Source organism: Arvicola amphibius, chromosome 5, assembly GCF_903992535.2.
Source record: "Arvicola amphibius chromosome 5, mArvAmp1.2, whole genome shotgun sequence".
In the NCBI taxonomy this organism is placed as follows: Eukaryota; Metazoa; Chordata; class Mammalia; order Rodentia; family Cricetidae; genus Arvicola; species Arvicola amphibius.
The window spans coordinates 49,095,863-49,107,948 of NC_052051.1; the positions used below are offsets into that span (position 1 = coordinate 49,095,863).

The 12,086-nt window shown below is 41.5% G+C and overlaps 1 protein-coding gene, 1 non-coding gene and 1 pseudogene across 6 annotated transcripts in view; 2 read left to right on the forward strand and 1 right to left on the reverse strand.

Annotated features, from left to right (window-relative positions):
- Gabpb1 (GA binding protein transcription factor subunit beta 1) overlaps positions 1-9,990 on the forward strand; it is a 50,923-nt gene extending 40,933 nt beyond the window's left edge. For all 5 annotated transcript variants that reach the window (XM_038329581.1, XM_038329578.1, XM_038329577.1 and 2 more), the window contains one exon: positions 8,541-9,990. In XM_038329581.1, the coding sequence (XP_038185509.1) occupies positions 8,541-8,693 (153 nt within the window). In that variant the 3' untranslated portion in view covers positions 8,694-9,990. The remainder of the gene's footprint in view (positions 1-8,540) is intronic.
- Positions 4,558-4,699, forward strand: LOC119815991 (annotated as a pseudogene).
- On the reverse strand, positions 7,273-7,374 carry LOC119816014. Its single transcript, XR_005285671.1, has one exon. It is a non-coding gene; the product is annotated as a U6 spliceosomal RNA (small nuclear RNA).
- Positions 9,991-12,086: the final 2,096 nt, after the last annotated feature.

Here is a 12,086-nt window from a genome sequence, read left to right on the forward strand (position 1 = left end):
TTGAATGAATGAATGAGTGAGTGAAGAATTTGTTTGTAACAAAGTTTGTTATGCTGGTAACATTTGTACTGTCTTTGGTTCTTGGATTCCATCCTTTATTTTTTTGTTAAACTTATACATACCATTCTCATAAGTCACTGGAGGAAGATACCCTTTTTATACTGAAAATTCTTTTTCAAAAGTGCTTCTCCCTGATTGGCCTGGAAATCCTCTTACAGAAAGTTGATGTTTGTTAAACATTTTGTTTGTAAGTGCAAAAGATAATTGCTTATTTACCTAGTATGTCCTTTGAAGAACTTGGATTCATTTAAACTGGTGTTAACACCTGCCTTTTTCCTCTCCCAAACTTATGTGTTGGTGTAACAAATCATGATCTCTTAGCTTTCTCTTACATGACTATAAATAAAATTCCATCTACTGAACTTATAGTGTCTCACACAAAGCATGATTCTTAAGTAACTTTGAAGAGTAAATGGAATAGAAACATCTTTGAACTAGAAACTGCTCAAGCTCTTGACCTAGCTATAAGCTTTGAATCTTGGTTTTATTTTCTCCTGAATTGGAATTTAGATGAATATTACTTCATTCTAGGATTTTCATGAGAACAGGTAAATTCAGCACCCTCTTTACCATTACTGCATCTGTATGTAAAGTTGATTGCTTAGCTGTTGTTGTCAAAGGCTCTGGTTATCATAGAAAGGTGTTTGTTTTGTTTGGTAAGTGAATGGCAACACAATTCTGTAATATTAAAGACAGCTAGAGTATATTCTCATATGTATTAAATAGCAGATAGGTACATTGTGGGCATAATCACAAGTATCAAACTAAACAGAGACTAGTTATAAACAAAGCCTGCCTTAAAATCTACACAAAAGAATCTATGGCTAATGGTTTACTCAGGATGTCTAGTAAAATTTTAAATATTAACCATTGGGTGTGATGTTTTATTTCTCAAAATTTAAAGTGACACCTATAGGACAGTTCTGATTTACAAACTAAAAACTTACTTCACTAAACAGAATCTTATTTTGTCCTCACTAAATGCCCTTTTGTATGTATGTGGTATGTGTGTGTATGTATTGGTGTATATGTGTATGCATGCGTGTGTGGAGGCCAGAGGTTAATGGGTGTCTCAATCACTCTCTACCTTGTTTTTATCTTTTGCTTTTTAAAAATTAATTAGCTTTATTTTATGTGTATGAGTGTTTTGCTTGTATGTATGTGTACCATACGTTCCTGGTGTCTGCAGAGGCCAGGGTCTTTGGATACCCTGAAACTGGAGCTAAACATGGTTGTGAGCCACCATGTGAATGCTGGGAACAGAACCCAAGTCTTCTGCAAGAGCAGCAAGTGCACTTAACTGATGAGCCATCTCTCCAGCCTTCCACCTTGTTTATTTGAGAGAGGGTCCCTCACTGAGCCTGGAGCTCGTCAGTTCAGCTAGACTGGGGTGTGGGTTGAGGGGAGCAGCAAGCTCCATGGGTCCTCCTGCCTCTGCCTCCTCAGCACTTGTGATTACAAGTGTGCACCATGCCCAGCTTCTTACATGGGTCCTGGAGATGCAAACACAAGTTCCCATGGTTGCACAGCAAGCACATTAGTGGGTGAGCATCTCCGCACCCCTGAGGTTCACTTTATTGTCCTTTTCTCAGTGTCGGCTGGACTCTTCTGAATAGAGAAAGTGGGAAAAAATACTGCTTTGTTTCCATTCTATAATAAAACGTTTAAAATTGTTTGAATTTCATTAAATGTAAGTTTATTAAACAATTTACTTGTTTGGTCTATTGAGATAGGGTCTCTCTGTGTAGCCTTAGCTGTCCTGGAACTCGCTTTGTAGCCCAGGCTGGCCTTGAACTCACAGATCCACCTGCTTCTGCCTCCCAAGGACTGGGATTAAAGGTGTGCACCACCACCCGACTAACAGTTTATTTTTTAAACCATAGTGATTGTAGCCTATCCCCTTATTTACTAATGACTAGTGGGTCTGTTTCCCTCCAAGTCCAGCCTGGTTCCTTTTCTAGTCTTCAGCGAATAGGGGAAATAATTACAGATGAACAAGAGAGAGGAGCTAGGGGTACTAATTAAGTAGAACTAAGAAGGAAGCTTTAGGGAGATTGGTTTAATTTGGTATAAAGAACAGTGGAGTTTTACATTTGTTTTCAGTAGACCTTTTTGGTAGTGGACATCTTTGTTCCCATCACTGGAAATGCTTAAGCCGAGGTGACGTGAGCTCTCAGGTTTCTAGTCTAGTTGATTGCATAGACTGGAAGAGATGGAGCTCCTGGAGTCACGGGATAAGGATGCAGCATCCAGTGTTCATGTCAGGCCAAGAACTGTTCTCCTACAACACGTGAAGTCACTCTTTTACATGTATTTTCTTTGATGACATTAGAATTATCCTAGGAGCAAGCAAGTTTCCTTAGATGACATCTCGACCAAACTTTAACCCTAGAAGTTTTTGTAAAACTGATTCTCAAGCGGGGAGATTTTGACCCTAAAGGATATTTGGCAATGTTTAGAAGCCTTTTTGGTTGTCACAACTGTGGGTAGAGGCTAGGTTGGTATCCTCTGTTACCCAGGACAACATTAAGAATTTATGTCTTTCAAGCATATTAGTAGTGCTTAGATTTAAAAAAAAAACTATTAAGAAATATAAAACTAACTCATGCACAATTTTCATGGGTCTTTCTCTGTATTTTTCATGGGGCTCACAGCTGACAGGGTGACTGTCTATAAAAATTTTCCAGCAGTCAGTAATCTCTGGAAAAGTTGATTTAAATTGTTAAAAGTTAATTATAGATGCTGTGGACAGTGAGGAACATGCAATGGCTTTCATTTTGGAGAGGCAGATACAAATAAGATGTCAGCCACGCTGCCTTAGTGCATTTAACTTTGCTTCTGCTTCTTGGCTCCCTGTTGAAGATGCTTTGAAGGGGAAGTGTGTCTTATTGGTATTCCCCCAAATAAGCAGCCTTGAGCTGTTCAATGGAAGTAAATGTGTGTGTGGGAGGGAGACAATGCACTAAGCATGTTAGGAGCCAGGTTTCTCTGCTTCTTAGGTAGTTAACATGAATTCCACTCAGAGGTAACTTTATATGATTTATTGTTTCATTTTATTTGCATTGGTGTTTTGGCTGCGTGTATGTGTGAGGGTGTCAGATATTGGAGTTACAGACAGCTGCCATGTGGGTGCTGGGAATTGAACCCAGATTCTCTGGAAGAGCAGTCAGTGCTCTTAACTGCTGAGTGATTTCTCCAGCCCTCTAGAAAGCTATTATTTATTATTTATTAGTCAATTTTCTTGTTTGTTTGTTTTTAGACCTTTTTTTTGTGTTGTGGGGATGGTGGGTGTTGAGGATCAAGCCTGATGCATGCTAAGCACATGCTAGGTCTACCCCTGAGCTACCCTGTCCGTTCCCTGTCCGTTCTTCCACCTTATTCTTCTTCCCTTTCTCTCCTCCTTCTTCTTGTCTTTCCTCCTTTTCCTCCTCCTCTTTGTGTTTGTTTGTTTGTTTGTTTTGAGGCAGGGTCTCACTATGTCGCTCTGGCTGACCCAGACCTCACCAGGTAGACCACTCTGACCTCAAACATATCTGCCTGCTTCTGCTCCCAAGTACTGCCACCATGCCTAGCAGGATGGTTTGTTTTGTAAATGAAATGTCTGAGTCCTTTAGTCGGGTGTGAATAAAGGGTCCTTCATGTTAGTGCTTTTATGAAAAGTGATCTGTAAATTTTAAATGCTATCTTACTTGATATAATTTTTTAAATTTATTTTTGTTTATTTCACTTATTTTATATGTTTTCTTGGTTTTGTTTTGCTTTGGGTAGGGTCCTGCTATAGACCTGGCTAGTCTAGGAGTAGTAGCCTTGTAGCCCAGGCTAGCCTTTCTCCGCAGCGATCCTCTTCACCTCAGTCTCCAGGGTGCTGAAGTCACAGCTGAATCTCCAGCCATGCTTGGTTTGTCTTTCTTCTGCCAGGGTTTAAAGTTCTGTATAGTCACATGCCCTCTATCTCTTCTCAGGAAGTTCTTTCTCCAGAGCTGGGGAAGAAGAGGGTCTTCTATGGAGAAGGCCCCATAAAGATATTTTTTGGCTTTATGAACCATAGGAATCCTGCAGCTACCCAGGTCTGTTGTGTTAGAGACGGCAGCCACAGACAGTTCAAAGCGAGTAGGTGTGGCTGTGTGTCAAGAACTGTGTTGATATAAATCACATCATATATCACATCCGGACAGGTGATTTTTAGCAAATAGCTCTGATACCTGGCCTAGCTTTTATCCTAAAAAAAAAAAAAAAAAAAAAAAAAAAAAAAAAAAAAATGGGACTTGAAGCTGAAGGACAGCTCAGCAGTTAAGAACACTGGCTGTTCTTCCAGAGGACCTGAGTTCACTTTCCAGCAACCACAAACAGCTCGCAACTCGCACAGAGATCTGTCACACTCTTTAGTCTTAACTGGCACCTGTACCTGCACGCGCGTGCGAGCATGCGCGCGCGCGCGCACACACACACACACACACACACACACACACACGCACAGAGTAATTTAAAAAATAAACCTTTAATACCTGCTAAAGGAATTACCATAATCATGAAGCTGGTTTTCCCAAGGCAAGGCTCATCCATTATAGTGTGGATTTGCTGATTTCTGTGACTTCTCCAAATGTGAGAAACTTGGCATAATTTGTAGCTAGGGCCTAGGAGAGGTGGCTCAGTGGTGACTCAGAACACCTGCTGCCGTTCCAGGGAACCAGGTTCCATTCACAGCGCTCATGGTCACACAGCTCACAACCGCTGGAACTCTAGCTCCAGGGGATCTCACAACTTCTGGCTTCTGTGCTTGCACTCACATGTATACAGCCCTGCACAGACACATAAGTGCCTTGTAATGAAAAATAAAACATTAAGACGTGTGTGTGTGTTTTTGTGTGTGTGTCTTTGTGTTGGGCTGACAAGGTGGCTCAGCAAGTAATGCTTGCCATGCAAGCCTGGTGATCTGAGTTCGATCCTTGAAGCCCATATAAAGGCAAACAGAGAATCATCTCTACAGAGTCATCCTCTAACTTCCACACACGGCGCACATGCACACAGTGTACACACACAATAACAACTGGTAATAATAAATTAAAACTTAAAAACACACTAGTTCTCAGAGACATGGGTTTGGAGTCAACAGTAGGTTTGAATTTTCTGATATTTTGAGTGTGTGACCTTGGCTAATTTGGCATTTCAAGGCATAGCCTGTCCATCAACAAGACGGAAAATGAATAGCATCAGCAGTTGGTTGAAGACTACGTGAAAGAAAAGCCTGGTGTCATGGTGCACGCCTTTAATCCCCTCTGTGAGTTTGAGGCTAGGCCGGTGTACATAGTAAGTTCCACGCCAGCCAGAGCTACACCGTGAGAAGAGATGAAATGGGGACAGACGCAGGCCAAGTACAGCGATGAGCATATGATAAATGCTCAGTAAGTGACATTTACAGCAGGATTGCCCTACAGTGTGTGTTTAGGTAGAAATAAACTATTGTAATTGTGTCTTTCAGTTTATACTAGCTAGAACAAAGACATACATTTGAGTATTCAAAACGTATATGTTAAAATGGTCAAATTGTCCCACATTATTGCTTTTATGGCAGAATTAGAGAATCATCTTTGAAAATAGAGCTGAAATCACCTGTTGCCCTATGGTTCTATTACCTAATATATGAATTCAGGGTTATGGTATATGTTGTGGCTGTCAATCCTGATTATTACTAGGGTTTCATTTTCTTAGAGGTCTGTGATGTTAGACGTCTTTCTTCTCCTCCAGTGCTGGAAGTTGAGCCCTGAGCTTCCTGGATGCTTAGCAGCTACAACCTATCCCTAGAACAGTACGTTAGCACCACATATTAATTGATGAAATTATTGCTATATAAAATATCAAAATGGGAGGCCGGAGAGATGGCGCAGCAGTTAAGAGCACTGGCTCCTTTTTCAGAAGACCCAAGTTCAATTCCCAGTACCTACATGGCAGCTCACAGTAGTGTGTAACTCCAGTTCCAGGAGAGCTGATGCCCTCTTCTGGCCTTCTTAGGTACTGTACTCTTAGGGTGCACAGGCACACACACAGGCAAAACACCCATTTATGTGCAATAGCAATATATCAAAATTGGGCCAACGAAATGGCTCAGTAGGTGGAGGGACTCACTGTGGAAGCCCGACATCTTGGGTTTGATCCCAGGTCTGGGTAAGGTTAGAAGCAAAAAAAAAAAACCTGACCCCCAGAAAGTTGTCCTCTGAAGCACATGAGTCCACAGAAACTCACAGTAAATACTAAAAATATCAAAATTGGCCAGTGTGGCTTTACTATAGAATATTAAATCCATAGGATTAACATTTATATTTAAATAAAAATGTCAGCTGTCAGCCTGTTGCACTATTAGTGTGAAACACTGCTGTTAAGAAACTTCCATGAAGTGTGTTTAGTAACTGTGACGTCAGAAAAAGTGAAGTGTGTTTAGTAACTGTGACGTCAGAAAAAGGTCTCAGTTAAAGAACATTTTCCATTCCTCAGACTTTTATTTGCTTTGAAAACTGAGATGTAAACAAGTTCTTGTTCCATATTCCTGCATTTCTGAAAAGTCAAGGGTACAACACTAAAAGTCTATGTATTAATCATATCCTAAAGAGTCAACAAATACTAAGGATATTTTTCTTTACATTTTACAGATTTAGACAAAAAGATGATGAAATGAGTCTTTTATTTGGCCCATTTGGTGAAAGGGAGCTATTACTTTATATAAAATGTATTTTACTTACTGCTTAGTGATTGACTACTTGCCTAGAATCTGTGAGGTTCTGTATTTGACCCCAGCTGGGTGGTGTGTGTGTGTGTGTGTGTGTGTGTGTGTGTGTGTGTGTGTGCGCGTGTGTGTGCGCGTGTGTGAAGTGAGGTAAGGAAGATGGGATTAAGCCATTTCACTTTACACTGTTTTTCTCACCCCATTTGCTTTCATCGTCTACAGTAATAGTAAATCCCTTGCAAATGCCAGGTGTTAATAAATAACACTAGATGATCCCTTATAGGCAGTTTGGTCTAATATTTCCTATGCAGTTAGAAAATTTTATGTATATTCAAAACCGACTGACAAAAGATCTTATTTCTTAACACATGTAAACTTAAAAAGATTTAGTTTCATTATTTTTTTTTCCATTTTTTTTAAGTTATGTGTATGTGTGCATCTACAGAACTGGTGCCTGGCATGGTCAGAGGCATCAGAGCCCCCGGAGCTGGAGGAAAATTATGGAATGCTTCTTGAGTTTGTGTGTTGTCCTTGTGCAAGGGCCATGATAATCTCTGTATTATTCCAATTTTAGCATATGTGCTGTCAAAGTGAGCTAAGCCCGCTCCTCATAGGTCTTGCTCCCAGGGAAACACAACCAGGCTCTACCTTTCTCCTCTACCCCTGGTCATTGGCAAGCTCAGAGTCCTGCATAGGTCACAGCGGTTCTAGTGTTGCTTGCTTCTCTGAGGCTTGATTCTTCCGGCTGCCATCTTTCCTAGCATCTTGGAAGGTCCTAAGAGAAGGGAAGCAGTAATGTGAGGTATTATTAGGTAGGACGCTGAAACTGGAAATAAAAGACATTCCTTTCTTGGACTTCTCAGTCGTTCCCATATCTGGTGGAGATAAGAATCAGAAAAAATATTAAATCTAATTTCATTCTCACCTTAGGACAGTGGGTGGGATCATATGGTGGGGGTGAGGGAGGGAGAGAGGGAGGGGTGCATGTTTCTCCTGGTAGGAGCAATTGAGCAGTAAAGCAGAGGCAGTCTTGGGTACTTAAAATGAGCCTGTGTCAGGAGGCAGTGGATATCTAAGAGGAGATCCTCAGACTGTCCTCAAGGACCTTCCTCACCTTCTGCTCCCTCTGGGCATGCTCAGTAGAAGGTTGTTAGAGTTGCCTTTTATGGATTGCCCAGTGTGTGGCTTTGCAAGTCTGGCCCAGCACCTGTTGTGATAGAATTCAGGTATTTGGCTTGGTAGTGACATTTGAATACCATAGACCCAATTCTCGTGGTGTTCCTGGGAAGGCTGCATCGTTTCTGAGCATTACTTTTCTCACTCAGCCCGACACATGAGGACTGAGCTGTGGAGTTGCCTTTGCTGAGCCGTGTGGTAGGGGCTCAGCTCTGTGGTTGTTTTCTGAGGAGAGAGAAGGTGTGTTCACATAGTTTCCTCTTAAGTCTTCTGTTACTTTCTTCAGTACACAAGAGAACAGGTGCACATTTTATGTCTGTTATTCTTATTTATAAATTAGAAATAATTTTCTTGAAATTAGAGAATAATCTCTATCTCATACTACAGAGAACAAAACTGGGGAGTTACCTGTGAATTGGTGGAAAAGGTGAGAACATCCTGGAGGTACCCACCACTAGGCAGCTGCTGTGGCCACTGCACAGTGTTTTGTCTGTCTGTCTGTCTTCCTTGTATTTTTTGAAGGACACAAGATTATGTTAATGTATTTGTGCAAAAATTGAAAACACGATTTTCTTTTCTAAATTAGGAGAGAGAAGCACTTCAGAAACAGCTGGACGAGGCAAACCGTGAGGCGCAGAAGTACCGGCAGCAGCTGCTCAAGAAGGAGCAGGAGGCGGAGGCCTACAGGCAGAAGCTGGAGGCCATGACGCGCCTCCAGACCAGCAAAGAGGCTGTCTAGCCACCTGACACGAACATGAGTTTGATTTTACCTTTTGTCCAGAAAGAAAGCAGTCTTACTGCACACAGTAAAGACACAGCCACGGGAGTACTGAGTAATAGAAAATACTGCAGATTGATAATGGGACTTAAGCCATGAGCTCTGAATTCTTGTAATATAAAACTTTAGAACTTGTGAAATGTATTTAAAACTGAATTCTGTAAATAGTTTTATGGTTTTTTTCTTTTTTTACAGTTACAAATGAGTTGATAAAGATTGTTGAGGAGATCCAAAAACCATAGTAAGGCACTGTTACAGGCAATTCTTGATTTGGGTACAGACTTCATATCTCAGAGACAGAAGTTCAAAGGGTGGTCGTTGACGGTTAGACCAAATGTGTACTAATTATGGTGGACTGATGCTGGAAATAACTCTGCAAAGAGATTTCTTCCAGGAACTTTTGTACAGCTTTTAAGTTGTCTCAGGTTCACTGAAAACATTTTTTTAGGAAGCAGAAATTTTATATTTGTTCAATTTCAGCTACACGCAAGTAGATTTACATGTATATGAAGCAAATATTTTTAAAATTTTGTTTGTACATATTCTGCATGTTCTATGATTTTAAGATGCATCCCTTGCTTAGATATGTTTCCCACAAAGACGATGAAAGTTACCAGGAAATACATAAGGCACCGCTGTCGTTCTGTGAGCCACTAAAGGAAGTGAGCAGCTGGGTTAACTGGCAACCGTGACAATGTTCTTGGAAGGAGCAGCTTGCAAGAGAACATGAATCTGCAAAATCTATGCTTTTTTGAAAATTCCATTATAGGGACGTGAGACTGTATTCTGTGCCTTCCGTCATGATTTCCACGTGAGCACTTTGAGGCGCTGGATTTTAAGATAATGTTTTTGGCAAACTCAGTGCATTTGGGTTTCTGAAATATTTCATGGACTTACTCCCCCCCTCCCAAGAAATTATTCTTATGGAAAATTGCTTTTGTATGTAGAACAGGAACCTTTTGTACTCAGTGATGCTATAGATACGTCTAGTGTAACTTCTGCTATTCCCTGCGAAGCTCCAGGCCTGCATTTCAGTCTCACAACAAGGTCCATTCCACAGTGTGTGGACGTTTGGCAGGCTCTTCCACTCTGTTTTGTAAAATGTAACTTCAAGCTCTTTATTTTTTGTTTGTTTTATTGCTTTATGATAACGTTTAACCCCAAAACTACTCTAGATGATCTGTATAAAGAACCAATTACCTTCAAGACTGTACTCTGGCCTCTTTTTCTATTTTACAATTAAATATCTTTCCACATATGCTCAGTGCAGACTCGTGTTTTGACTGTACATTCCTCTCAGTAAAACGTGGGCAATAGAGCTCGGTGGTGGAGCAGGTCCTTGGTGCTTTTGGACTCTGGTTCGAATCCCATCACACACATAATCCAAGCTACATTCTGTTATGTGAAAACATGCCTTAAAATACCCCAGAGGGACTGACTCCTTGGGAATGTGATGGTTCTTACCCAGGTTATCCTTACATGAGGTAAGGTAATAAAGGGTCTGGCGCCTCAGCCTGCTCTTGCTGCTTTCTGGAGAGCACCGGAAGTCTATTACAAATATAAAAAGACTGTAAGGAAGAGAATTCCTTCCAGCGTTTCTCTAAATTTGACATTAAATTTACTCCTTTTGAAATGTAACCTCACTTCCAGTCTGGTCTCCAACCTATGAATTCCAATGACCTTCCCACCTCAGTCTACATAGTTCTGGGGCCATAAGCATGCGCCACTACAATAGTGTAGGCGGAGTTTTCCTGTCCCCACCACCTGCTCCAAATAACCAGCAGCCGTTTCCGAATAACTGACTCAGAGACTTAATATAAATTAACTCTTACATCTAAATTAACCCATATTTCTCTCCTGTCATTCTGCCCTCCTTCCCAGCATCCTTAGTTTGAAAGCCCCTCTTATACTTCCTGCCTGGTTGCTGGCCAATCAGCATTTTATTAAATCAATCCAGGTAACAAATCTTCACAGGATACAAAAGGATTATTCCGCAGTACACTTGGATTGACAAACATGAAGAGAGACCTCTCACTGTCTCAACCTAGCTGGTCTTGAACTTTTGAATTCATTGATCCTCCTCCAGGTAGCTGAGACAACAGGTGTATCCCGCCACCATCTTTACATAATGTTAAATGTTAAATGATCTAACACAAGATTTTAGGGCTAGGCCTATAGCTCAGGGGTGGAATGCTTACCTGATGTACACGGGGCTCTGGGTTCAGTCTCCAGCAGGACGAAAACAAAATGTGTAAAGCTAGTTTAAAAATGCAAACCACCTTTCAGCATCATGAAGCTGCTTGCTTTCGGTAAGAAGTCACTGGAGAATATGCGGTTTGGGTTTGTGTAGTAATTAGTGCTAAGCAGAAAGCTGGTGCACATTTAATTTCTAGACAGGCAGTGTTGGGGCAGAGAGGTCACTGTGTTCAGGCAGTGGCCAGTGCAGTTTTGTTCCCAGATTAGATGAGCTTTGAAAAGCTCAAGGTGGTGCAGAAAGAGCATCCGCCGCTGTATGCTGCTGCGCTTACTCCCAACTGGAACGTGGTAAGGGTCTAATTTTGATCTCCAATAATAACAGCAGGCCGACTGATGTGGGGAAACAATTGGTTGTGGTGTATCAGGGTTCCGGTAGCTGTGAGATGGTCACGGCTGTCAGAGTCTCAATCTTCATCTGACTCACTGTGCTGAGAAAACAATCCTTAGCCGAGAATCTGCCATGGAAACGCGATGGCCCGCCCCTACCCCGCCCCTCTTTTACCAGTTTTCAGGCAGGCTGGAAAAGCCTCCGGGCTGTTCTGTAGCGAGGACGAAAGTAACTGACAAAATATGAAATAAAAATATTCAGAAATCTACAATTGTTTTCCAGTTCACAAAGATGGGTTTGCAATTAGCAGCTGTCTGGTTGCCACGTGCTGACTTTTCCCATTTGTGCATAAACAAGTGCCTGAGACCAGCCTTTCTCTGCAGGAGTCTATGCAAGAGGGAAGCCATTAACTGCAGGGCCTAACGAGCTCTTTGTTTCATTTTCATTGTTTGCTGTGCACCCAGAATGGTTATGCTTGTTTGTTTGTTCCTTTGTTTTTGTATTCTCTAGATACTGAGCTCATAAGAATGGTCCAGTGTGTGTGTGTGTGTGTGTGTGTGTGTGTGTGCGCGCGCGCGCGCATGCATACTTGTGCAGGCATGTTTGTATGTGTGTGGAGACCAGAGGACATGAAATCTATTTTTGTGTACACACGTGCACATACATGCCTACATGTTCATGCTCATGCCATTGTATGTGTGCTGAAGTTGGTTCTCTTTTACAGTGTGGAATCTAACTAGATCATCAGGTTTGGTAGCAACTGCCCTTAC